A 27484-nucleotide genomic window follows, 5' to 3' on the forward strand; every position below is an offset into this window, starting at 1 on the left:
GTTTGGAGGTGGAGCCATATTTGGTGGCCGCCACTGTTTTGGCGTAAAGACATTAGATTTTCCAAACAGCATGATTTCCGCTTTTTGGCTGTTACATTTGAGATGGTTGTGTTTCATCCAGCCCATGACTGCAGTTAAACAGTGATAACATTTCTCTTCAGCCACTGGGTATCATCGGCGTATGAAATGGATTAGATGTCGAAGGAGTCCATCAAGGTAAGCGGCAGTGTCATATAAAGACTGAATAAAGTTGGGCTCAGGGACGAGCCCTGAGGGACCCCTGATGACAGCTGTTTTTCTGTGGATTTGTAACTAGCAAGTGTAACTATATCACCCCTGTTTTCTAGAAAAGATGATAGCCAGGCCAGCGCCTATTTGGTAATGCCACTATTTGCAAGCCTTTCTCTCAGAATATCATGAGAGACCGTGTCAAAAGCGGACGATAAGTCTGACAGAATCAGTTCCGCATTCTTGCCCTGATCTAGGGCAAACTTTAGGGTTTCAGTTGTGTGGAACAGCACTGATTCTGTTGAGTGGCCAGGTCTAAAACCGAATTGTTCTGGGGTAAGATATTTTCTTGCTGCAAAAAGTCATTAAGTTGTCTATTTGCCATGTTCTCTGGTATTTTGCTTAGACATGGTAGCAACGAGATAGGTCTGAGGTTGGAGAGGGTCAATCATTTTCTTTTTTTGTAGGGGTTTTACAGCCACAATCTTCCAGTTGTCCGGTACGCTCAATAACATAAAGGAGAAATTGATTATTTGATTTATAGACGAGTTTATAATATCCACAGGTGCATGGAATATTTTTGGGGGGCAGGGATCGAAGGGTGAACCTGACTTGCAAGAGAGAGTAGCTTGCCTAGACTGTTCAAGACTGATCTCCTTGAAGCAGGTGAGTTCCATTCTAGTTCCTGGAGTTTGTGCTTCACTGGACGCGGGGATTTTTTCTCTGAAGTCTTTTTTTAGGTCTACGATTTTGTTTTCAGAGAATACGTCAATTTATTCACATAATCCCTGTAAAGGCTGAATATCCTGTTCTAGAATTTTTGGATCAGTGTAACATTTCACGATATTAAAAATGTTTTTCTGATTTGCTGCTGCCTGATTGATTTGATTAGAATAGTATACCTTCTTTTCTAATTTGTTGATGGTATAGTCTGAGTTGCTTTGAAAGATAGAAGTTCTTCTGATTTACAGTTCTTTCTCCATATTCTTTCGAATTCCCTGCATTGGCCGTGTGCGTCTTTTAGATGGGGGTGAAACGGGGAGCAGCATTTTTATTTGTGGTGCTTTTTCTAGGAGGAGCAAATGGAGCCAGAGTATAAGCTAAAGAGGTCATCCAATCATTACACTGGTCATTGTCAATCGAGGGGTTACCTGTAAGGGTGGGTTTGCCCTCTTTCGCCGTGGCCTGTAACTCAGAGATGGTAAGCATGTTATTCCACTTGCGTCTCAATGTGAGTCCGGGTTGTCTAGGATTTTTTGCTGATTGAGCAATATTATAGCCAATCCTGAACGAAATAAGCGTGTGATCTGACCAAGTTATAGGAACTGGGGAATCCGTAATTAGGCAGGCGGTTTTGGTACATATACCATCTAAGGTGTGCACTGTGCAATGTGTGGGCCCCTCTATCTTTTGTTTTAGACCCAGAGTGTTAATAATTTCCATAAAGGTTTTGGTGTTAGAAATATCACTTGCTTCTAGATGTATGTTGAAGTCCCCTAGGATGGTAAAATTGGAATATCTAGCCACTATGGAGCTTATACTTTCCCCTAGGTTGTCTAAATATTTGAGGGTAGACCCAGGGGATCTATAAATCAGAGCTCCAGCGAACAGCGTACAACTGTCTAGTTGGAAGCAGAAGCAAAATCTTTTGGCTTCTTTAATTCTGTAATGTTAATTAAAGGGCATTTCAAATAGTCTTAGTAAATTATTGCTCATTTGTTGGGGTTATCCTGCAACACTGTAGCTGGAGTTATCTACAGCCTGATGGCTAAAGGCCTCTTAAAATTCCCTGAGATATATATTTTTTTCAGGTTTTTTGGGAAAACATCAGCAGATAGTTTTTCTACCTGAAAAGTGATTCTGAATATGGTTGATCAAGCCTCAAGCATTCATTTATATGAGGCACAAATACACTGACCTTTTTAGAACATTTACTTTATACTTACAAGATATCATGGCTCCTCAGAGATGGGCATGTCCCACAGGATTGACGTCATGAGCCCTTGTACTGTCATGATTAGATTATTTTAACAGTCTTCATAGGCACATCATACAAAGTAAATTAAAAACTCCACAGTACATAGAACCAAGAAGTGTGGCTCTGTTTAAACCTGGGGATTCATGTCCACATTACCTTGCCCTAAAACTATTCACTGCTCTGGCTTTACCAGAGACTCACCTTCCAAGTGTTATGCACCATACTAATGTTCATCAGTGAAGGCAGCCCTCTCTATCTCTGCAAATTAACCCCTAGTTACAGGCCTAGTGACCACCTCAGATCTAGCAGTAATAGGCTCATTACCCCAACCATATATAAAGAGAAGCCTAACAAAGGAATTCTGAGCTGAGCCTGCGACAGACAAACCCTGGCCCTACCTGCTGACCACCATAATGCTACTCTTGGTGAGTCTGGTCAAATGCTGACAGTGTGCCATCAGGATAAAGAAATGCATGTGGATTGCATGTTGCTGAAGAGGAACATGCACCTGTTTAAGTTGCTCAGTGGGTATAGATGAAGATAACTGAAGTTAAAAAAATCCTAAGAAATAAAGGACAGTAAAGGGAGGAAGGGCACATGGACAAATGCTGAGATAACATATAGTCACTACAGTCATTATTAATTTAGAAGCACAAGCAAAGAATAAGGCCCAACAGACAGTGAATTCTGATATCTTTAGGGCGTAGATTTCCTGATACGGATTGTAGCAGGACTTCTGTGTAGCAGAGTGTTCACAGTTACTTAGATTCTTAGTGTCTTAGTGTTTTGGGCTTAATCAGTCTCCATGTGGAAGTGTAGAGGTCAGCAGGCTATCCTTGCCCTGAGTGAGTAGGTAGGAAATTAAGGGTTGTCCACACAGTGGTGCTCCGTGTAGAGATTTTGCGGGGCTGTGGAAGGTACGTGGATTATAGGTTGTCTCTGCTTAGTGCTCCCTGGTGAAGGAGTTTGGTTCTTACTCTCTTCTGCCTAAAACATGTCTCCAGTGTCACTATAGAACTTTGCTAATATTTTAGGCTCCGTAATCACACTTTAGGTGAGATCTATATTTGTGTGGGCTTGTTGCACATCTGTATAGTGAATTGTTATCAGACTTTGTTTTTTTTTTGTGCTATTCATAAAGTTTGAGGTTATGATAAGTTTTATTTAATGTTAGAACATCCAAGCATGCTATCCAGGTATGTTTCTTTCTGTAAGCACAATCATGAATAATCCTGTTATCACTGTGATTTCTAGTGCTTTCTCTCTCCCAAAGAAGTCTCTGTGGATTGTGTGGTAGGCTGTTTACCTCTACAATGATAACTGTTGGGGTTTGTATGCTGTGTAGTGTTAGTGTCGGAGTCCTTCTGAGATTGTTTTCTATTTGACTCCTACAGTTCTGGCATGTTGAGCCTTTTCTTATAATTATTCTTGTTGTTCCTGTGAGATAACCCTGGCATCAAAATACTTTGCTCTTGTTTTGTAGACGATCTTGAGAAGAATTCATCTACAGTACAAACTAGCAAAGTGGAGGAGCAAACTGAGTTGAGTCCCTTACGGGATGAAGAGTTTCTTGTAAGCCCACCACACACATATCTAGGAGAAGATTATGACGTTGATTGCATACCACCTTCTCCTGAGGAAGAAGGATTTCCCACACCACCTCCACCGGAGGACCTGATGTAAGTTTAAGAAGTCTTCTACTTTTGGGGATTAACATTTGTAATGAGGAATAAAGAGTGAAGAATAAAGCGCATAATAACTTTCTGAAAGTGCAGCTTTTAATGTATTCTTTAGAACTAACTTTCAGTGGATAATAACTTTCATCTCAGATTTAGAGAAATTGGGTGTATGAACATAAAACCTAATGTCCGGTCTCTCTGGTGGGACAATGCCCCGTGCTTGTAAATAATGAGGCAGTGTTAGCTCCTCAAAATTGAGTTGAACTAATCACATGCTTTACTGATACCTCTGTTCATTTACTCACTCATACAACTTAGTACAGCAAATACAACTTGCATTATGTGGGTAAAATGGAGTATCGTGATGTACAAGGGTGGTATACCTGTATATGTTTCAGGGATTGGAAAGTGAGACTTAGTACCTCTTTCTTGAAGTGCATGAAATGAAGAAAAAATATATATATAAATGTGTGTGTGTGTGTATATGTATGTGCGTGTGTGTATATATGTGTGTGCGTGTGTATATATGTGTATGTATATATATATATGTGTATGTATTTGCGTTTATATGTATGTATATATTTATATGTGTATGTATATTTTTGTGTATGTATATATGTATATATTTGTTGTATTTATAGGTGTGTGTGTGTGTATATATGTGTGTGTGTATGTGTATAGGTACGTATATATGTGTGTAGGTATGTGTGTGTGTATATATATATATATTATATATATATATATATGTGCGTGTGTAGGTATGTATATATATGTGCGTGTGTGTGTATGTATATACGTACGTGTGTGTGTATGAATATATATATATATATATATATATATATATATATGTGTGTGTGTGTGTGTGTGTGTGTGAATGTATATGTAGGAAATCGGGCTACTAGCTAAGGTGGGTGAGTGAAACCCTACTCAAGCAGCACCACAATTCTTGGCAGGGTGAAACACAAGCAAACTCCAAAGTAACCTGCGCTTAACACTGGTAGCTTGGCACAAAGCTGTCCCTCTTAACTTGGAGGCAGTGTTTGAAGTATTCATGCAGCACTTCAACAGTAATAAAGTGAAAAGACAACACAAGAAAAATCCCAGACCAGATTAAAACAAATAGAGTGAAATATAATAAATTATTCGGCACAAAAATGACAAAAATCCAATCAGTAGAACGGGATATATGCAATATTAAAGACTTAAATAAAAACAGCGCTTAGAAGCACAAAGCGGCAACTATGGTTATCTCGTCACCCCGGAATGTGACAAAGTAACATGTTCAGGCTAACTGCAATGAAACCAGCTACTTTAACTAAGTTAGGCCCGCTGAACAAGCTAACGTATCCAGGTTTTGGAGTGTTGTGAGATTCTGCGTTGAGGATGCGTAGCACAGCAGCAGTTCAGATGTGCTGTTGGCTGTGATGCGAGGTCCTACTTCGGGGATACATTGCTCTGTGGTGGTCCTGATGCGGAGCTGGGAAGAGACGCATTGCGCTACGTCAGTTCTGATCAAAAGACCACAGTTGAGCTGGCAGAGCACCTACAGGCCCACTTCCAAGCGTCCAGGAATGGGGTGGTACCACTTGGTGGACAAGACTCGCAGCATGCAGAGTCCAGATGCTGGGTTCAAAGGTGGTTGTAGCCTTTTCTGTCCCTGAGGCTCTTATCAGGAAGCCAGCTAGCTAGCCCTTGGCATCACTCAGGTAGTCCTGGATTCAAAATGAAGCGTCTGTCCTTCTCTCTCAGGCAGCAGAGTAGCAGGTTTCTTGCAGCAGAGCAGCACAGCAGTTTCTCCATCTGAGTCATCCACAGGTCCAGGTGTGTACTGAAGTGTTGGGTCCTGGGGGTCCAATATTTATACCTGGGGCCCTCGTTGACGTAGGAGAAGCTTCCAGAGTCCTCTCCCTACAGAAGTGTTGAAATTTTCTGCCTCCCTGGCCTGGCCCCAGCTTTTCTGGGGGCATAAAAGACTAGTGTGAAACTGTGATCGTGGGCTGTCGGCGGGCTGGAAAAGCAGGCAAGGAGGCCGGATATAGTGGGCAATAGTGTTCTTTTATTGCACACTGAGCAGTTCTTATAATCAGAGAGGAAACAAAGGTATGGTACAACACACGGGCTGCGCAGTCTTCTTCCGTCTCCGCCGGATGTTGTGGGGGTCCAGTGGGGTTCCCGGTCTTGGGTGTAGAAGTTCGTAGAAAGTCGGGAAGGCTCCTCGGAGGGCAGTAAGAGAAAGAGTAGGAGCCGTTAGTCTTACTGGGGCTAGAGATCAGGTACCGTAACCGTTACCAGGGGTGAGAGAGTAGAAATGACCGTGAGGAAGGGGCGGGACGGACAAGGAAAGGTAAAGCACAAGGGGTGTTCAAGGAGGTTCGTGTGGGGAGAGTTTTTATTCAGTGTCAGGTGCTATATATTATTTACAAGGTGTCTAGTTGCTACAAGTGACATGTCTAAGATAGAGGGAGTAATTATACAGGGGGCCGTACTATTTACACAGAGCACCTAGCGTGCTTTAGAAGGTAGCTGGTACTCACGCGCTCCGCCGTAACTTCAGCCACCTCCGTGGGACTCCACCAGTCTTCGGACCACTCCTCGATTTCTCCACTCCTGTCTTCTCCTTCCTTCACAGCTCCTGTCTAAATCTCCTGCCACGATACTCCGACGACTTCTGCCTCTCGTCTTCCGTCTTTTCTGTGTCTGGCAGGGAGGCGGGACTTCCGGGGTCAAGGGGAAGTCCTTCCGGTCTGCCGTCTCTCCGGGTTGGATCCTGCAACAGAGAGAGGGGCGGGGTTCCCGTTATCATGGACGCTTTTGTGGTGGTTTCTGATTGCGGGCCCTGGAAGGGAGAGCATCGGAGGGGTGATGTTCGTGGCGGGGTGAGTAAGGGTCTCGTGACCCGTGATGCGATATCACAGAAACCCTTTAGGAGTGTGCTGCCAACACCCATTCCCCCTTTGTCTAACTGTCTGGGAGCAATACACAAAGACCAGCTGTCAGTTACACCTATTTTTGTGACCCAGGATACTTGCTTTCAGGCACAAAATGGTTGGGACAAGAGATACCAACTTTCTGACAGTTAACGTATAAGGGGGTAGGGCCCTTCTTAACCAGCTAGATTGGGCATCTTTTAATGGTACGAAACAATGGACCTAGCTCAATTCTTTTAAGCACACATTTCTCACTAAACAAAGTTAAGTAATTAATTGGCTTGGCCCCTGTGTTTATTCATAATTCTTTCCCCCAAAAATTTTTGTGAATGGAACAGCATACATGTCATGGAAGGGACACTTTTTAACCTTTTTATGAACATAATTATGCGACACGAAACTATGTTGAATTCATCAGTGCTCAACACAAATAACATAACGTGTTAAACTGCAAATTGTGTGAAAAGGAATTTAAACACCTAAAACATTCAAATTCTCTATTCACATTAATAAACAAACCTTTATAAATACTCTTAGTACACGTCAGCTATTCTTAACATGACACAGAGGTGACCAATCACTGTTATACCTTGCACTGAACCTCTTATTACTACTTTCTCTTGGGGGTTCCAAAATGATTTAGTTAATGTAGGATGATCATTCTGTACAATAGCCCACTAAACTGTAATGTTCTTACAAGACGCTCCCCAAGACTTTTTGTCGACTTGATTCAGACCTCCTGTGGTTAAAACGTTCTGCCTAGGACTGATGATACATTTAATGTGGTCAATTATATTAAAATGGTAATTCATTTCTCTGTGTATGTATGTGTATGTATATGTATATACATACATACATAAACACACATATATGCTCTCTCACCAAGCTCACGGTGAAGGAACGAGTCACTGGATCCGCGTTTTTCACAGTGTCTAATACGACAGCAAATAACAACAACGCGTTTCAGCCAAATCTTGATCACATAACCTCTGTTCCACCTCGGGGCTCTTTTAACCACATCAGACTACACGGGACGACAATCAAAACAGTGAAAAGGCCTTCTGCCGTTAAACACACATTGCAGGCAAATAAAATATAATTAATATCTGTAGTTAGGCTCTCAGTCCTCTAGAAAGTGATGTAATTAACTATGTACAATCATCTTCATCAACTGAAAACAAACCATTTTTTGTTTATAAGGCTGAAAGTAGCCTGTTATCCAAATTTTTGTAGCAGGAGTATAGGGCATATACAAAAGCATTTCTAAGTACTCATTGTTTAAAGGTATGTCCCTTTAAAGTATTTCCACAATTATTCATTAATCATTGTGGTAAATTATATTTGGCAACGTGCTTCTTAATGTGAATACAAATAAAATATAAGGAAATAAACATCCTGCTGAGAATTAATTTCCGTGCCTGTAAATCACCAGTTATGGGCCGAGCAAAATCTGTTAAAGGATGACATTATCAAAACATGTTTTTTTTTCTAAATAATACCCCTATTCAATCATCCGTGAGGCTACATGTAGCTTTATAGTCGGACATATGTTTCTCTCATATTGGTCTGCTAGTATTGCCCCAACTAAATCTTGTGAGGCTTAAAACGGGTGCCATGGGAAGGTCCCTTCCTTTATTTCTGTAATATTTGAGGGCTGGGTCATCTGGTTAAATGAGTTTAACTGCCTCACTGTGCTGGGTTTTCCTCTCACTTCCCTGACCTCTCCCAGAGGGAAGAAGAGTTCCACAGCTATGTAGAATATATCTCCAGTGCAGATTAACTGTCTCTATCGAAATTAACCTTAAATCTTCTGTGTCTTGCCCACATATCCTGTAGAAAAACAAACTTTTTATACACATTAACAAAACTCATGGGGAAGAAAATAAGAATGTATTTAAAATATATATATAGCAACTAAACCCAGAGGGAGCCGGTCACTTCTTAAACTCTTCTGTTTTCTGACAAAATAAAAAGTAAAACATGCACCAGAAACAGTATCTAATACGGGAGGCTGTCTCTGTTGCTCCTATTATAGATGTGTGTACTTCCTCATCGACATTCATCCCCATCAGAGTGATAAAACCAACTTGTAAGATGAATCTTGATTCTAGTCAGCGCAGTGCAGTAGCTCTGTTTCCACCTCAAGTGCTTAGGCACTAAATCAATGCAAACAGTCACTATTGTGTGCCTCATTGAAATGTTTGGCAGTGCTGTAACTTTGGTCGTTATTAGTGATGACTCTCTAATGCTCTGGTATAAGGATCTTAACTGGGTATGTTGTTGAACTGATATACCATTTGTCACAAGTACATGTGATGGCATATACGACAAAATCAGTTTTACAAGTAATCAGCTTGGGAATGCGCCATTTCCTATTCAGTCTTTGTAAGGTAATCTCTTGGACATTTGGGATATATTTACAGACTTTCCATTGGCCACAGCGTTGGAAGCCTTTACTCTGTTTGAGCCAATTGGTTGCGGTAGGCCTTAAATGGCTGTGTCCCAACATATTCTTCAAAGAAGCGTTCTTTTGATAGGTCACTGTTGAAGTACTTCCAATTTTATCACTGACAATGTGATCCTGTGCCAAGGTATCCCACCTATTCTTTAGAATCATCTTGAGTTTCTCTACATCATTATTGTATTTGTTAATTAACCAAATAGGTTATGTGCCAGTTTTGACATTTGAAATCTTTTTTTTTGTCTGCTCGTGTACTTGCCTGTTTTAAGGCCCTATCTGGGCAATCTCTGGCTAGTAGTCTTTTGGTCATCTCGCATTTCACCCTCTGGTAGTTTTGTTCTGAACTGCAGTTTCTTTGAGCTCTGCGATATTCGCTAAAAGGAATACTCAATCTAAAATTGGGTGGGTGACTACTTGTCGCATGTAAAATGGAGTTCCTGGCTGTCTCTTTTCTAAACAGTTTCGTATTCAATACTCCATCTACAATTTTCAGTCTGATGTCTAGGAAGTCTATTGTGTTCTGGTTATACTGCATTGTAAATTTAAAGTTCAAATTATTCTCATTAATGGCACATGCAAAGGTATTCAGCTCAGATGCATCACCATTCCATATAAAAAATACATCATCGATACCTCAGCCAAACACGGATTTTCTCACTCCACCTGCTCCACCCATCAGCCCATCACCAAAATGGCGTAGCTGGGGGCGAAGCAGATTCCCAACGCAGTCCCCTGTATCTATTTAAACAAATCATTTTCAAACATAATTTTTTTCCAGATAGACATACCTCCATCATTTTCAAAATCATGTGTGTGTTCTCCAGATAATTAATACTTCTGGCTCTTAGGAAACATTTACAAACATTGAGACAGTCAGTGTGTTTAATGCTCGTGTAGAGACTCCCTACATCCAAACACACAGTCCAACATGTTTGCCCCCAATGGAGCTTCTTTGTTTTCTGACTAAAAATCTTAAGTGTCCTTCACATAGAAGTTTAGACTGGTCACAAAAGGAAACCGGAAATAGTCCATATAAATAGAAATATTTTCAAAAAGACTATTTTTAGATGAGACAATAGAACGTCATGGGGATTCTTTTTTTTTTCTTCTTTAAAACCCATTTTTATTAGGTCAGCAGGCAAAACTACTTCATTTATTACAAACTAGTTACAGATTATAATAGCCAGATATATTGCAGCAAGTCTGATGACTTTCAAAACAATAAAGCAGCATTTATAATAACATAATGAAAACATAGCGAGCCTAAAAACATTGGCTCGGAATCGTATAACTTTCAGTGCCATGAACATACTCATAATCGAGCCATCACTTTCAGCAAGTCTACTAACACATGATTTAGTGCATGTTATCATCCTCATTATACATCTCTCATTATCACAGCGTTTCTGCATCTGTAGTTAGTGGTGGGGAGGGTTCCAAAAGTAGGCCTTTATAATCTGCCCAGTGTTTCCAAAGTTTTGGGTGTTTCTGTGGGCAACTCTGTGCCTTAAATATTGGTTGCTCTTGGGCCATACACCAATCTAGGCCTGCCTTCCAGGCATCCAGCCCGGGCGGAACCTAAACCTTCCACTCCTTCGCTATGTCTCTCTTGGCGACGGTGAGACCCAGGAACAGTAGGTGTCTTTTGTATCAGTTTCCTCCTATGTCCTCCGTGATATGTAGTAGAACAAGTTTTCGCGAGAGGAGTATATCCCAGCCCAATACTTCGGACATGCAGGTCGTGACACTGTGCCAAAATCTGGTGAGTGCAGTGCATTTCCAAACTATATGGATGAATGTGCCTTCACCGCAACGGAAACAGGTAGGGGAAGGTATCAGTCCCAACCTTCATAGTCTGTGTCTGGTAAAGTAGGCGCAATGTAAATATTTAAGTTGAAAAAGTCTTAAGCATGAGGCTATTGCAGCGCCCCGGGGGATTCGAACGCTTTCGTCCAATCGTCATTGTTGAGGGTACCAAGTTCTGACTGCCATTTATCTCTGATGGAGTCTAACGCGGTGGGGAGATTCTTCACTAGGGATTGATAGATCTTCGTGATCTTATGGTCTTCAAGATCACCCATGAATACCTTAGCCTCAATTGGGTTAAACTCCGGCGGAGAGTCCTAGTGCATAATATATGGGGACAGAGTGTGATGAAATTGTAAGTATTTATAAAATTGTGTGTGCAGCATATTAAATTCCTCCCTAAGCTCCTAGAAGAATTTCACGGTAGTGTGCTGCATGACAACACCTACAATAGAGTTGCCAATGGAATCCCAACCTCTAAATCCCATTAAGATGGGTAGCCGAGGTAAAAGACCATTCCGCCACAGGAGCGTCTCCCGTTAATCGACCCCACCAACTCATCCTGTGCAACTAGCCCTTCCACACCTCAATAACCACGTGAGTAGCAGGCGGGAGGCCTCGAAGTACCCGTGGTTTATGTAGGAGTGTGTGAGGCAGCACTTCACCCATCAGCCACTGTTCTACACGATAGGCTGGGTCACTTCTGTTCCCATACCACCAATCATTCAAGACCAACGGATGTGACGCTGCATAGTACGACTGAATATCAGGGGTTGCTATCCTCCCCACAGTATGTGGACTGAAAGCAAATCTTAAGCGCAACTCTAGCAGTTTGATCAGCCCAAAGGAAAGGACTCAGTCCTGAGTTAATTTAGCGGAACTACGGGGGTGGGATCCGAAAGGGATAATTTTGTCAGTTATAACGGAGGCGAGGGAGTGACACCATCTTAAAAATTGCTGACCTCTCGAGAATCGAGAGAGGCAGGCATGTCCATGACTTCATTTCAGCCTGGGTTTGGCTCCATATGGAGATATTTTTCTCCCATGAAATAGATGGGCAGGAAGATAGATATATCCCAAGATATTTAAACCCAGTTGTGGCGAGTGTTACCTCTTCTGCCCAGGTTGCTATTTCAGATTCTCCTTGTAGGGGCCACAGTAAAGATTTGCGGGTGTTCAGGTATAAGCCAGAGGTTTCCCTAAATATTTGCATTATGTGGTGCAGCCGAGGTCCCGACTAACGAGGTTCTAAGAGAAAGATGAGAACGTCATCCACATATAAGGAAATCTGGGCTGAAATCCCTCCAGGCCACTCAAAACCCTTAATCTGTGCATCTATTCTGACCCAGGAGGGCAGGGAATCCGGATGTATAAAAGAAACCGAGGCCCAATATTGACTTGCGACAAAAGGGGGAATACATATTTCCGACCCAGGCTTGAGGAACACTGCAATATCGGCGTGCTGCCAATCCGGAGGGAGCCTGCCCCATCAAGTGCTTCATCTACTACTGCAAGATAATGTGTTATAAGATGGTGATGAAAGATCTTATAAAATTCACTTGAGAAGCCGCTAGGACCTGGTGCTTTGCCCGTGCGCAAGTCGACTAGAGCCACCCCTAGTTCTTCACTCATCAGAGGCGTGTCTAGATCTGCATGCACTGAATCTGTGATAGTCTTTTGGGGCAGATCGTCCAGAAAGCACAGTATCGTGGATTCTGGCAGAGCATCTCGAGGGGCGTACAGCTCTACATAATAGACTGCAAAGCTAGATGCAATTTGGACCGGGTCTGTGAGCATTTGGCCATCTGTGCCTGGAATACAGGGCGTGGTTGGTGGGTGAAGTGCATATTGACACAGATGATGTAGAAGAGAACTTGACTTATCTCCCCACTGATATATTCTGCTGTGGGAGGCCAACCACACCTGCCTGGCCTTATTCTGCGATGTGTTAGCATGTGTTTGCTGTAGCTGAAGCAGCTGATGGCGTATCTGTTTCCCACTGCGTTCCTCTAGATCTATGAGCTGTGCCTCTGTCTGGATCAGCGCCCGGCAGAAGGATATATCGACTCCCTTAATGGTTGGGTTCATAGCTTTCCAAATAGTCTCTGCCGAATCGACTGTACCTTGATTAAGATTTAAGTAATCTATGATGGCCTGGTGCATGTGTGTCTTATATTTCGGCTCAGGTATAGTTCACGTAGACCCGTGCCAGCGGAAGGGGGGCGTGCTACCCCTAGCCTCAACTCCAGCACTGCAGGGGAGTGATCAGACAAGCTCCTTGACAGTATTTCCGCCGTTGCTATTCTGTAATAGCTTCCCGGTACAAAGATATAGTCAAGACAGGAAAACTAATCCTGAACTGTCGAGTGGTATGTGAAGCTTTGTGCTGTTGGGTAGAGGTGCTGCCATGTGTCCACCTAGCCCATGATGCTTACAAACTACTGTAGTCGCGTTTCACGTATCGTCCCCAACTCTCCATGTCATCGCCATCTATCTTGGGTTTGATTTACAACATCAGTCCAATTGACACATATTATTGAGAGGCCTTTGGGCTTTTCCAACATGATCCCGGTCAGTCATTCTATAAATGTTTCCGACAGTGGAGGGGATGCCTATATACTGCCTATTACAATTTGTTCCCCGGTGATAATGATGTTGTGTCCCAGGGGGACAGGTAGTGTCCCAGGGGGTCAGGCCATGACTTGATGTGTGTATATGGGGCCCTCCTATGTATCAGGACTGCTACCCAATGTGAACCCCTAGTAAACCCTGCATGAAAAACATGTATAAACCCAAAACGGGAGAGACCGGCACCTTAGTACCAAGGAGGTGGATTTCCTATAATCTGCAGAAATGCCTTTTCCCTGGTCTCGAAGTCTGGCCTTGGTGGCTGTGAAACACTGTCTGCGCTGCTGCACCATTTTCATATAGTTCGGAAAAATTAAGATGTGTTGTGACTCATACTGGAGATTCCCCACCAGTCTGGCCTGCGTTAGGATCGTGTCTCGATCATGGAAGTTCAGGAATCTGGCAATGACTGGTCACGGCCTGGATTCCGGTGGAGGTGTTTGCGTCAGGGAACAGTGCGCTCGTTCTATAACGAAACACTGGGATAATGAATCCTGGGCAAGTCAACCCGTCAACCAGGTTGTGAGGAACTGCTTCATATTCCTGCCCTCGCAGCCCTCCGGGAAGCCAACGAATCGGAGATTGTTCCTGCGGGCTCTACCCTCTGCATCCTCCACTCAGGTCGCAAGCCCTTTGGTAACGGATTCCAGTGTGGATAGTCTCTTTTAAATGGATGTAACAGTGTCTTCCGTTGTTGAGATCCTGGTTTCCGCCTCTGTTATCCGATCGACCGCGCTGTAGAGGTCCTGGCCGATCAGCATGACATCTGACCCCACCGCTCCTATTTTGGCCTCCACTGCGTCTCTGGAATGGGCTATTGCAGCCAATAGCCTTGCATTGTCTGGTGTTGTAGAGGCCTGGGCCCCAGCACTCGTGTATTTATCTATTGTGTTCTGTTTGGTGTTTTGGGGCTTGCCCCTAGTCATCTTCAGTGGGGATATTAGAGCTGTGTATGTGTGTATGTCAATCCTTCCACACTTAGGTGTTCGACTGGTCTGGCCTAAATCAGCTGCCGCAGAGTTGTAGTCTGCAGAAGGGCGTGTCTTTCCCAAATATCGAACCCAGCAACAGTCTTCTGCAAGGCAGGCAAAGGGGCTGGTGGAAAGGCAGTAGACACACAGACCGCACCAAGACCTCGCCTGGCCGCAAACCCACACCTCTCCACCCCCTAATGGGTGCCCCTGTACCGCCACACACCACAGTGCCCTCAGTCTATGTATATGGTATTGTCCTTCCGGGGATGATGCACAACAGCAACAATTACGTCCAGGACACCGGGGATGGGGAAACCCCACGCCGAGGCTCCTCAAGACCCCGCAGAGTCATCCGCTGCTACCACACTCACGATAACCACAGGCTCAAAAGTCCTACGTAGGCCGCCCGTCTCCTCCCAAGTCATATTCGGCTCCCTTGGGTCTCACAGGTCCAGGTCGACGGCCGGAGTCCACTAATCGCCTAGCATGTATGGGGCGCGGTTGGGTCTGTGTAACTAATTCTGCTCCCGAAGGGAAGGGTCTGGTCACCCAGTGCAGCGACATCAACCGTCCCCCCAGTGCACGGCCACCAAGGCCTTCGCCGCATCCCTGCCACGCTGTGCTGCAATCGGCCTCACCTCCTTGTCTGTCGCTGGCTGCCATCGCCTCTCCCAGTCACAGTCGCCGAGCCCTTAAGTAGGCTAGAGCCGCATAGGCAGGATACATGCCGGACCCGGTGCTGCAGGCGTACCACTTCTACGACAGTCCTGGGGCTGCGCGGCTCCCCGCCTCAATCAGGGCAGAGCACCAGGCACGCCTCGGCGTCTGCCTGGCACAGTCTTCGTGATGATCTTGCCGCTCCGTCACCTCACAGTCTCCGAACCGTTGGCAGGCCGCAGATCAGGGCACACTCCTCCCCAGCATGGCCCCAGGCCTCAGTGCGACAGCAGAGGGCCCACCATCTTTCGGGAAGCTCCCAAAGCTATCGGCGGACAAGCTGTACGGGAGGGTGCTTGTGTGAGATTATATGGCTGATGGACAAGGATATTTTGCAGGATATTGATCGGGCCTCTGTAGCCTGTCTAAAGCGCATCCACCATGTTGGGCCGCTTGGCCACGCCCCCGTCCTGGGGATTATTTAAGTTTTTGTGGACTTTTGGTAGCAGATACAGGGTGGGAATTATAGGAGAAACATTTTTCAAAAATTCCAATTCATCCCAGTTGAGTAGCTGGTTATTATGCAATAGGTCTGTGTAGCTTTATTGTAAGCATCTTTCAATACGATTTGTCAACCTTAATATAACATGCCATGTTTTCTAGCTGTCTATGTGCTTCTCTTACATAATCCTCCCTGGTCATGAGGACTACATTCCCCCCTTATCGAGAGGTTTTATCATCGGGTCTTGGTCTTTCTGTAATAGTTATAGCTTCCTATTGTTGTTTGTTCAAATTACGTGTGAGTGGTACCTCATTATAAAGTTTGAGACTATCATTTGCAACCACTTCACAAAATACTGAGTGGTACCTCATTATAAAGTTTGAGACTATCATTTGCAACCACTTCACAAAATACTTCTATGTTGTCTCTTGGTGTCTGTGGGACATCGTTAGATGGTTGTTTAAAAGTTGTCTCAATGCTAGCACTTGTGTCAATATCATAATTAGTGGGTAAATTAGTCACAAAACTATCGTCAAATGGGTCACAGAGTTTCCCTAACGTGGTTTACTCCTGAGCTGCCCAAAACATACAAGGTATGAAGAGTTTCAATGTCATCAATGAATAAGTTGTATCTTTGTCTTACATACAGACAGATGTTTGCATAGGTCTCTTTTGGCTTTTCAGGGCATTTACTTTGTAAAGTTTCAATTTACGAGCGAACTTGTACAAGTCCACTTGTATCTGCGCACAGTCTAGCGGCACTTGCTGACAGAAAGATAACCTTAATCTAAGAAATTCACCCTCTGTTTCAGTGAGCTCCCTTTTGGAGAGGTTTATTACAGAAAAATGTGATGTCGATTTCTTGGGATTCATCATTGTTTCTTCTGCCCCTTGCCACTTGTTCCCATGCAGGTGTTGCTGTCTTTTCCTGCGTTCACGTCGTTTCTGGTTTTGGATATTGCGCCTCTGCCTCTCTGTTTGTCCTTAAAAGACCGTTTGTTGTTTGTTTTTTTTATTAACCGGTACTCTACCAAAAAACAACTTTTCTATATTTTTATTTATTTATTTAATCTTTATTTCGGCCATTGGCCATCAAAGATATACAGTAAAACATATATAATCACTATAAAATCGACATACATAATCAATCAATGCATACTTATACAGTGTAAAACCTTGAAATTGCACACTGCTAAAATTACATTTAAAACTGTGGACCTTAGAATAAAGAGGGAGCCTGCGTCTTCAAAATACGGGTGCGAGTGTGCCAGACATTGGTGAGGAATTTTGCTAATGCAAACACAGTTAGGCTTGAGACATCGGTTTTTAAAATTCTGTACATTGGAAGGTACTCCCTACAACCCAAATTTCTGATCAGTGGTAGGAGCCAATATTTCCTCGCTGCCTTGTAAACTGGGCAAAACAGGACCACGTGTAAGTCGCTTTCCTCCGCGGCAGCGCAGGCCGGGCACTGCTTGGTGGAGGGGGGTGATGACCAGGAGCTGGTAAAAGATCGTAGGGGCAGTGTGCCATATCTCCATTGGAGAAACAGCTTCCTGGCCAGCACGGGGGAGATGGCGTCTAAAACCCTCTCAAACCTGTACAAGTCCTTACTTTGCGCAAATACAGAAGTTAGTGACCCTTCACCCTGGCTGTCTAGGGCCATGGCTAGTTTTTGTTTGTGGTAAGCGATGGCCAGGGTTCTCTTTGAGATGTTTAATGAGGCATTAGCAGGATTAGACCAAAGGTCAGGAAACCCCAGTATCATACAGGATTTTTGGATATATTTTATCCACGGGATCAGTAGCGCTTTCGGGTGGGTCAATAGCTCCATCAGTTCCGCCCTATAGGCAGAAAGTTCATCGCTACTCCATAGCCTTCGCCAGAAGGCTATGGGTCTCAAACCTAGTTCGTCGGCTATTGGTCGCAGACCCAGATCTAACCTCAGGGGGAGGAGCGGGGTGCTGGGCGGAAGTGCGACTATCTGTCTGATGAAATTATTCTCAGTTAAGGACAGACTACGGCAAGATGTATGTCCCCACAATTCCGCCCCATACATAGTAGCGCCCCTGGCCTGTGCCATATAGATCTGGATGAGCGGCCCCAGCGGACGGTATGAGGAGCCATTCATCATCCGCGCGATACCCCCTGTAGTCTGTACCAATTTGAGGTTGGCCCTGCTCTGGTGTGATCCCCAAGACATAGTTTCATTGAGAGTTACACCAAGATATTCGAAGGTGGAGACTCTCTCGAGCCGTGAGGCTCCCAATAGCGGATTCGGCCGCAATTTTTGGCTTGGGTTCAGGACCATAAACTTGGTTTTAGCCGCATTGATTTCTAAGCCCCTATCAGTGCGAAAGGCCACGAATGAATCGAGGATCCTCTGTATCCCCATTGGGGTTTTGGACAGCAGCAGGGTGTCGTCTGCAAACATGATTGCAGGCACCCTGCTGCTGTTCAATTTGGGGGCGTCAGTGTATTCAGTGGCATTTAGGTGGGCGATTACCCCGTTGACAAAGAGGCAGAACAGGGTTGGTGCCAGCACACAACCCTGTCTAACCCCTCGATCAACGGGGAATCTATCCGTAAGTGCCCCGGACCTCCCGCACCTTACTCGAGCATAGTTATTGTGATGTAATCTCTGCAAGATTATCAGGATGTCCGGGGGAACGCCCATCTCGGCCAGAACGCTCCAAAGTTTCCCTCTGGGCACCAGGTCGAAGGCGGCCCGCAGATCCACAAAAATTGTGTATAGGCTGCCGCCCTCTAATATCGCTGCCCTCCAGTAGATGATGTTCATTCGAAAGACCTGGTCCACTGTGGAAACTCCCTTTCTAAATCCCGCCTGGTACGGGCTAAGAACACCCGACTCTTCTGCCCAATCCTGGAGCCGGTTCAACAATACCCTGCCAAACAGCTTCTGTGCCACATCGATTAGACTGATTGGTCTGTAGTTGGCTGGGAGGAGAGGCGAGCCCTTTTTGAATATGGGTACCACCTCCGCCCCCAGCCAAGTACTGGGGATTTCCATGCCGCTGAGAACTCCGTTAAACAGAGCGGCAAGGTAGGGGGCCCAGACAATGGGCTCCTGCTTGAACAGGTCCCCGGGTAGGCCATCCAATCCTGGCGGCTTTCCCGAGGTAAGTCCTGCTATTGCAGCCGTGACCTCGCCCAATGTTATTGGATCCCCCTCATAATCAGGCCAACCAACGCCAGTGTCGATAGTAGGTTCTCCCGGCTCAGAGCTATAGAGGGATTGAAAGTGTGCCTGCCACACCCCTGGTGCAATGTTTGGCTCGATTGCCGATTCCCCGACCCCCCGCTTACTATTCTCCAGAACATTCGGTGATCTTTTATCGCTAGGGACTTAGTGAGCTCTTCCCATTGATTCTCCTCCCATTCAGTTTTAGCGTGGGCGGTAAGTTTTTTGTATGCCCATCTACTTTCTCTTAACTTCTCCCCACCTAGACCCTCCTTGATGGATCTAAGGAGTTCCCCCTTTGCCCTTCTGCAGGCTGTGTTATACCATGAGGATTTACATGGCTGCCCCCTCCTTGAATTCTGTACATTACTGAAGAGGTTAGGGGCCGCAGCCTTTATAAGGTCCTCATGGGCCTGGTATAAATTGGCCTGTGAGTCTTTGTTGTCCACCCCGGTAACTAAATCTCCCACAGTTTCCAAGATGGGGATTATCCCTGCATAAAGCCTCGGAAGTTTCTCCTCGCTTGAGGCCAGTTGTTCCCACCTGATTCTTCTCCTGTTGTTTTCCAACAGGAGTTCAGGTTTGCTCCCCTCCTTAGACGTTGTGCAGGTTTGAAGGCCGGGGTGAATGAGGTCAAGTTCAAGGGCATTGTGATCGCTGTCTAGCCTTTCCATAACCCTAAAGTCCCGAATAGCTGGCCAGTTCGCTATCTGAACCAGGACATAATCCAAGCGAGATTCTCTTCCCACTCTATTATAGGTGGTTCTGCTAGGTATGTCAGATCTAATACGCCCGTTACAGGCTCTAATTCCAAACTTTAGGGTAAGGGCTGTGATCTGCAATGCTACGGGAGTCCATGCCTTCGGGGGGGGGAGCTTCTACCGAAGGCACTGACCACCTGACCTCTTCTTCCATTGGAAAACCCTCTAAAAGACCTGGCAATGGCTCAAAATGGGAATTTAGATCCCCTCCCACTACATAGGGTAAATCTCTTGATATTTCGGAGAAATAGTCCGAAAGTTAATCTATGGTTGGTGATTCCCTGGCCTTTCCAACTGGCCTAGAATAGATGTTTATTAAGGCGAGTTTTGCTTGATTTGGCCAGGACAATAAAACCACAAGGATATCGTCGGAGGGGGCCGGTAACCGTGTAGCCTCGCAACCTAGGTGGGATGCATAGCAGCTGAATCCTCATTGGAATCCAGATCAGAACTTAGATTAGGGCTGGGTACTCCTCTTTCTTTATCCATAGATCGGAGTGTACTGTTCCTTGCTAACTCACTCTCAGCTTTGTCAGATTTTATAGCGAATGTCAGGATGCATTCTGACATGTAGTCAATTTATTCATTTGGAACTTGCGTTGTTTTCTGTCTTTTACTTTTTCATATATCTTAATCCTTTCACCCTCCAGTTTCAGTTTATTTGTTACCCACTCTTGGTCTGACTCTGCTTTGAATTCATCCATTAGTCTCTGGATTTGATTCCTTAGTTCCTCGTGTTTATCCCACGCATATTTAATCAGGATCTGCAACATGACCTTGGAGCATGCATTCGTATTGTCAGCCCATTCCTTGAGTAGTTGTGGGTTGGGATTGGGGATATACTTATATTCACTGATAAAACCAAAGTTTAAAGTAATGTTATAGTTTAGTGAATTTGTCAGTGACAACATTTACGTTATGAACAAATAAGAATTAAAAAACACAGTAATTCACCAGTTATTGTTAGCAGCGATACCTATAACTTGCTCCCCCGCCATGCACTGCTTATGATCTCACTTATGACATCACTCAGGACTTGTTTTATGACATCATTTATGAATTCACTGAGCCGGGGCCGACTCAAGTAGATTGTCCAGGTAAGCCCACCTCCAGGACACAGTCTATTTCCCTGCCCGAGGGTGCAGGCAGGGAAAGTGTAATGTTCTCCCACCAGGGAGTAACACAAAACAGCTTCTGCTGGGTGGGGGAACCAAACTTTTACCTGCCCCTGCTTTCGGGCAGGAGGAAAACACTGAATTTCTCCCACCCTGCGGGAGCAAAAGATAACAGCTCTTGCTGGGTGGGAGCAATGCCGGCCCCCGCTGCACCCACAATGGGTGCAAGCATGAGAGCCAGCGGGACTATGCAGGCCCTGGACCTCCTGCCACAGCCCTATATGATGGACCACCTGTGAGGTGCCCCGGGTGGGCACCATGCCACCCCACTAAAAAACAAAATAAACAAGCTGACTTCTGCAGAAACGGGGGGCCCTGGCACTCCTTCTTTGACCACCAAAATAATAATAATGGTCTTGGGTCCCCCTGGTGGGCACCTCAGCACCACTTAAATAAACAAAATACTGGCTATAGTGCATGAGAAATGGGGCCACTTGCAAGGAGCCGTCAGGGCCGTGTGGGGGATGAAGGCCAGGGCTCCCTCTTGGCCCAATATGGAAAAATAACTGTGGGTTAACCAGATTGGACCAGGACACGTAGAAAAACAAGCACTGGCAAATGCAATAGGTTTCACCTGTTATTAAAAATAAGCAGTATTTTGTTGTAAGTTGTAGTTTAGTGAGCAGTTGTTCAATATAAGTTACTAGAGCCCCTTTTAAGATTTATATTAAATATGAGGAACTTATTAGAAAGCTTGGAGTAAATAGTGTTCAAAGACTCCAAGGGAGCTCCCTTCAGCTGTGCAAGAATCGAGGATCATCCACAGCTGGAATGATTTTCCTACTTTTCAGTGATAATGAGACTCGAGACAAGCCTCGATGATTAAGGCATGCTGTCACGTAATATGCCCTTTTCTTTCTTGTTTATTTATACAACTTAATTCAGTAAAACTGCATTTAAGATCACGGATGAATGGATAGACAGGTGGTTGAATGGATGAGTGACTAGAAGGATGTATGGAAGGGGGAATGGAATAGGTGAATGGTTGAATGGATTTTTGTGTACACAACTTTTAATTAATCATTGGCAAATTCATGACTAACGCATACAAATGAGGCGCACACCACTAATGGTTAAGGTTCACAGTCGCACACAGGCAAATGTTTTCATCTCAAAACAAACAGACATCTGACGTGGCTTTAGCAAGAGTGGGTGCCTGCTTTGGCCTCGGGGTCTGGTGAATGCGTTTTGCCCCAGGGGACAGATGAGTGATTGTTGCCCCAGGAGGACTGGTGAGTGCATGTTGCCCCGGGGGGAATGGTGAGTGCAGTTGCAAGTACTTGGTCCACTGCTAAGAGCAAACATGCGGAACAACAGGAAGTAGTTTGCCACAGACAATAGCAACGGAGGAAATGTAAGTGGCAAGCACACAACCCAATAAAAAGTATGGGCAGGATTGTGAGAAAGTGGGTCTATATATACTGGTCCAAAGTAAGGTACAGTGTGTATAGAGACCACAATCCCCAGAGGTATAACGAAGGTTAAATTCAGGTCTGACCTTACTCTCTAAAGTGGTAGCTGGGTCGAGCAGTAAGGCATTACCAAAGGACAGTGTAAAGCATTTGTTGTACACACTCAGTCAGCAAAAGGTTTCACACACTCAAGGACTGAACTCCAGGCCAATTGTTGTTATATCAAAAGATATAGTTACTTTATTTTGTAAAACCAACTATATCAAAATATACTTTGCTCAATAGGAATGATCTCATGTAGTTACTTTTCAGAAAGGCAATAAACTTTGTAAGCACAATAGGTACAGTGGTTGCAATAGGCAACACAAATCTAAACACAATTTAACATTGAGCTCAATGGGTTCTTCTACATAACTGCAGTTGATTACTTTATAGATTACTTTTGGAACTCCAGGACTAGATCCTAGATTCAGTCCAGGGGCCTAAGCTGAAAACAGTCTAGTAAAAGCGTTTTGGTTAGTGCAGTGATTTTTAAAGAATATAAATGTATTTTAAAAGTTCACACTTAGAAACTTTTCAGGAAAAATCTAGCAATGTTATCCTATGGGAGGAAATTCAGTCCACAGGTAAAGTACGTTCTCGTTACTTTTGTAATCCAGCACTGGGATCTCTACTTAAGTCAGGTAAGTAATTACGTTTCAGTAAATGGTACGATTTTTAGTATTAAATCTTTTTATTCAGAGCAAAAGAATCGACCCATGCTTGTGAGGGCATCGGCCACACAGTTACAATGCAAAGCAACACCATAGCAAGCGCAAGTGTCATTCAAGAAGCATTAAACACAGCAAGCCGCCTACAACCCAGTTGGGCCGGCGGCGTCAAAGGCAATGAAGTAGGTCGGATGCTATCGTCATCTGTGCAACAAAACCAAACTCCCAACACCCCCCCCCTTCGTCCACCCTCTACCCCCCTTCTTGTCCGCTGAGTAACTCAAGCAAAACCCCAGTCAGCCCTGCCGCTAGAGCGGGGCAACCGCCGAGTAGTTCTATACCTGCACTTTACGCATGCAAGCCTTGGCCTTGGGCTCAGTGAGCGGAGTGTCCGCGAGATGCAGCAATCTTAGATATCGGGGGCAGCTCAGCTCCCTGAATTCCCCGGTGAGCAAAGTCAAGAATGGCCGCCAGAGGTCTGCGAACTCCTCACCTCTCCCTGCCGCTATCAGGGACAGTTTCTCCATCCCCAGGACTGTCCAAAGTCTATGTAGCCAGCCAAGTTGCATGGGGGGCTGTGTGTCTCTCCAATGGGCCACGATGTTCTGCACAGCGGCCCCCAGTGCGATAGCAATCAACCTCCCTCTCATGGATTTCAGGGGATACATCAGCGCATTTGGTAAGCCAAGGAGTATGTAGGCAGGGAATCTAGGGAGCTGGGTGTCTAGGTACTCGTCTACGAGATCTAGGATGGAGGACCAGTACTGTCGCAGCCGCTCACAACTCCATAGCAGGTGCTCAAGCTTTCCCCTCTCCCCACATCCCCTCCAACAGCGATCGCTTGCTTGGGGATCCCAACGGTAGATTCGCGCTGGGGTGTGGTACCAATATGTGGCTACTTTGGTCAGGGTCTCTGTGAGACCGGTGTGGTAGGCCGAATGCCTGGCCCTGTGGTATACCCCCTCCCATTCCTTGCGTGAGAGCTGCCTTCCCAAGTCCTCCTCCCATCTAGCCTTCCCGGCGTTATAGGTGTATATGTTGGAGAGGAGCAAGTGTTGGTATAAATCTGAGAGTAATTTCTTCTCGGATGTGCGCGTAAGGAGCTACTTCTCATATGGCGTGAGGAAACGCTGCGCTCCTGGCCTAATGGAGGGGTGTAGGACCCAGTGCCGGACCTGCAAGTAGGGAAGTCGATCAGCCTCCGGTATCCCATACTCCTCCTTCACCTTCTGAAAGGAGAGGACGCCCTCAAGATTAAATAGGTGGTCCGTCTCCCGACAGGGAGTGGTTCTCCATGTCCTAAAAAGCTGTGGGTCAAGACCCGGTGTAAAGTCGGGGTTCCCGAAAATAGGCGTCAGTGGGGAGGGAAACGAGGTGAACTCTCTCCGGACGGCCACCTGGTCCCACACCTTCATCACCGTACTTGTAATGTGTGATGCATAGAGGTTAGGTGGCCTGTGACGCCGCGGTAAAAAGGGTATGCCTTGAAGGGGTCGGCCAGCCACCGCTTGGTCCTGAAAGAGCCAATGCTTGCTGGACTCAAGCTGGCACCACTCCACCAGCGTACGCAGCTGCGCTGCGCTGCTTGAAAGTACAGGGTGAGGTCCGGCAGGCCCACGCCTCCATGGGCCGGAGGAAGAGTTGCAATCCGCTGCTTAAAGCGGGGACGACGCCCGTTCCAGACATAGCGCGCCAGATCCGCTTGCGTCTTCTGGAGCCCTCCCGTCGGCGGGCGCAGGGGAAGGGTCTGAAAAATGTAAAGGACCTGCGGTAAGAGGGTCATCTTAACCGCCGCACACGCCCAAGCCAGGAAAGGGTGAGGCGATTCCATTTCCGCAGCGTCTCACTGATTTGTGTGCTCCGCTGTATCTCGCACCGTCGGTGCTAGTAAGACCCCCAGATATGGCACCGTGGAGATGGACCACTGCAGGTCAAACTCGGCTCTGGCGTCCGCCAGCACGTCGGAGGGCAGGGACACGTTCAGGGCTACAGATTTTTCCACATTAATTTTAAAACCCGAGGCCTGTGCAAAGGAGTGCAGTTCGACGAGGAGCGCCCACAGGGACTGCATAGGATCCATTAGGGAGAGCAGGATGTCGTCTGCATATAAGCTGATCTTATGTGTGTCTTTGATGCGCTGGTGGCATCTGACCCGCTGTGCTAATGGCTCCATATAGAGCGCGAATAAGAGAGGAGAGAGCGGGCAACCCTGCCTGGTCCCTCTGCCTATCGGGAAATGCGACGAGGTATGCCCATTAACTCGAACCGTCGCGGTAGGCTGTCTGTAGCAGTTGAAAATCCGATTTCGGGTAATCTCCCCCAAGCCGAATCTCTGGAGCGTCTGTTCTAGATAGGGCCAGTGCACCCGGTCGAACGCCTTCTCGGCATCTATGGTAAGAAGCATACAGCCTGGTCTTGTGCGTGATCCTGCCTCGATAAGGTGGAGGACGCGTCTGGTGTTATCACTCATCTGCAGTTGGGGGATAAAGCCGGCCTGGTCGGGTTCAACCAGTTGCTGCATGTAGGGTGCAAACCGGCTTGCAATGAAACCCGTGTACAGCTTAAGGTCTACGTTCAATAGAGATATCGGCCTGTAGGAGCCGCAGCAAGTGGGGTCTCTGCCTACTTTGGGTATCACCGAGATTGCCGCCTCCAGCAGTTTGGGAGGGATAGCCCCGGCTTGATCGAAGGTGTTGAAGAGATCTCGCAGCAGGGGTGCCACTTGCTGACAGAATTTCTTATAAAAGGCCGCGGTGTAGCCATCCGGTCCTGGGGATTTCCCAAGCTTGAGGCGGGAAATCGCCGAAACGACTTCCTCCAGGCCTATGGGCCTATCAAGGAACTGTGATTGCGCCTCGTTCAGTGATGGAAGGGTCGCCCCGTCCAGGTAGTCGCTGCCGCTCTGTAAGTCCAGCCTGTCTGCCTCATACAAATCAGCGTAGAAGGTCCCAAATGCTGCCGCAATGGCAGCATCGTCGGTAAGTGCCTCCCCCCGGGTGGATTGGATGGTGTTGATGTGCCGCTGCTGCCGTTGTTCCCACAGTTTGCAGGCCAACAGTTTCCCGCATCGGTCACCACCAGTATAATAGGCATGTTTCAGGCGTATTGCCGCGAACTCCGCCACATCCTGATCTAGTGCAGCCAACATCTTCCGCTCCGTGCAGAGCTGGCGCCAGGCCCTGGCCGCCTGAGTACATTGGTGCAGTTGCTCCAGCTCTGTTACGCGCTGTGTGAGGTCGGCCCTTTTCTGCGCGCGTTCCCTATTGTTGGCCGCGGCTAGTGAGATAAACTCACCACGGAGGACAGCTTTAGGCGTTGCCCATTGGGTAGCTTTGGTAGTGTCGTCGTTGGCGTTGTGTGTGAGGAATTGGCTGATGGCCGCCTTGATTTTCTCCACTGAAGAGGGGTTCTGCAGCAAGCCGTCTCGCAGGCGCCAGTGACGTTGTGGGTTAGGTGTGTCGGGTACCAGAAAGGATGCCGATATCGGGGAGTGATCAGAGAGCGAGGCCAGGTGGATCTCAACATCTTGCACGCGTGTCGCTAGCTGGGCGGAGCACAGGAAATAATCTAGTCGCGCATAAGACTTGCGGGCAGCTGAGTAGTGAGTGTAGGCTGTGGCATGAGGGTGATAGTGTCTCCACAGATCGACCAATCCCAGGTCTGCAAGGTGTGCGTGGCCCTCCGCTGACAATGCCCCTACCTGGCCAAATCTCTGGTTGGAGCGATCTGCAATGTTATGAAACACCAGGTTTAAGTCCCCCCCCCTAGTAGTAGGTGTTGATGTGTGTTAGCTGTGGCCGCCTCTAGCGCGGAGCGCAGGTATTTCTCTTGTCCCTCATTGGGTGCGTACATAATGGTACGATTTTTAAGGATTATTTCAAGTTTTCAAAAGTAGACACTTAAAAAGAAATTTCACAGAAAAGCAGTCAAGGGTTCCCTAAGGAGAAAACTCAGGTTACTTGTAAACCAGATTAGGATTACTTTTGCTGTTCAGTACTGGGTTACAAGGTACAGTACAGGCTTCACTCTTGATCACAGGTGAGTACTTCGGATTTTGTTATTCTGCTGATTTTAGATGACTATTTTAAAGTTTCAAATCTTCACACTTAGAAGATTTTTCGAGTCAAACCAGTCAATGTTATCCTATGGCAGGAAATGAGTTATCGGTTTGCAGGTGAGTACTCAACTGGGGAAGCTAAGGTGCTTGGCATAGACTCAGGGGTCTCCCAGGGTCAGAAAGGTACAGTCGGTACACCCTCAGCGGCACAGGGGCAGCCAGGTGCAGAGAGAGTAGGCCCAATGCAATCCAATGGAGGGGAGGGGGCCTGTGGTTGGTGGCTGCAAGCAAGCAGGCCACGCGGCTGTGGGAGCTGGGCTCCTGGTC

General features: G+C 46.1%; 1 protein-coding gene across 2 annotated transcripts in view; it reads left to right on the forward strand.

Annotated features, from left to right (window-relative positions):
* Positions 1-27484, forward strand: part of BLM (BLM RecQ like helicase) — a 451097-nt gene that overhangs the window by 103040 nt on the left and 320573 nt on the right. For both annotated transcript variants that reach the window (XM_086957898.1, XM_086957899.1), the window contains exon 4: positions 3690-3885. In XM_086957898.1, coding sequence (XP_086814024.1) covers positions 3690-3885 — 196 coding nt within the window. The remainder of the gene's footprint in view (positions 1-3689; positions 3886-27484) is intronic.

The sequence above is a fragment of the Lissotriton vulgaris genome, chromosome 2_1 (genome assembly GCF_964263255.1).
Source record: "Lissotriton vulgaris chromosome 2_1, aLisVul1.2, whole genome shotgun sequence".
Classification (NCBI taxonomy): Eukaryota; Metazoa; Chordata; class Amphibia; order Caudata; family Salamandridae; genus Lissotriton; species Lissotriton vulgaris.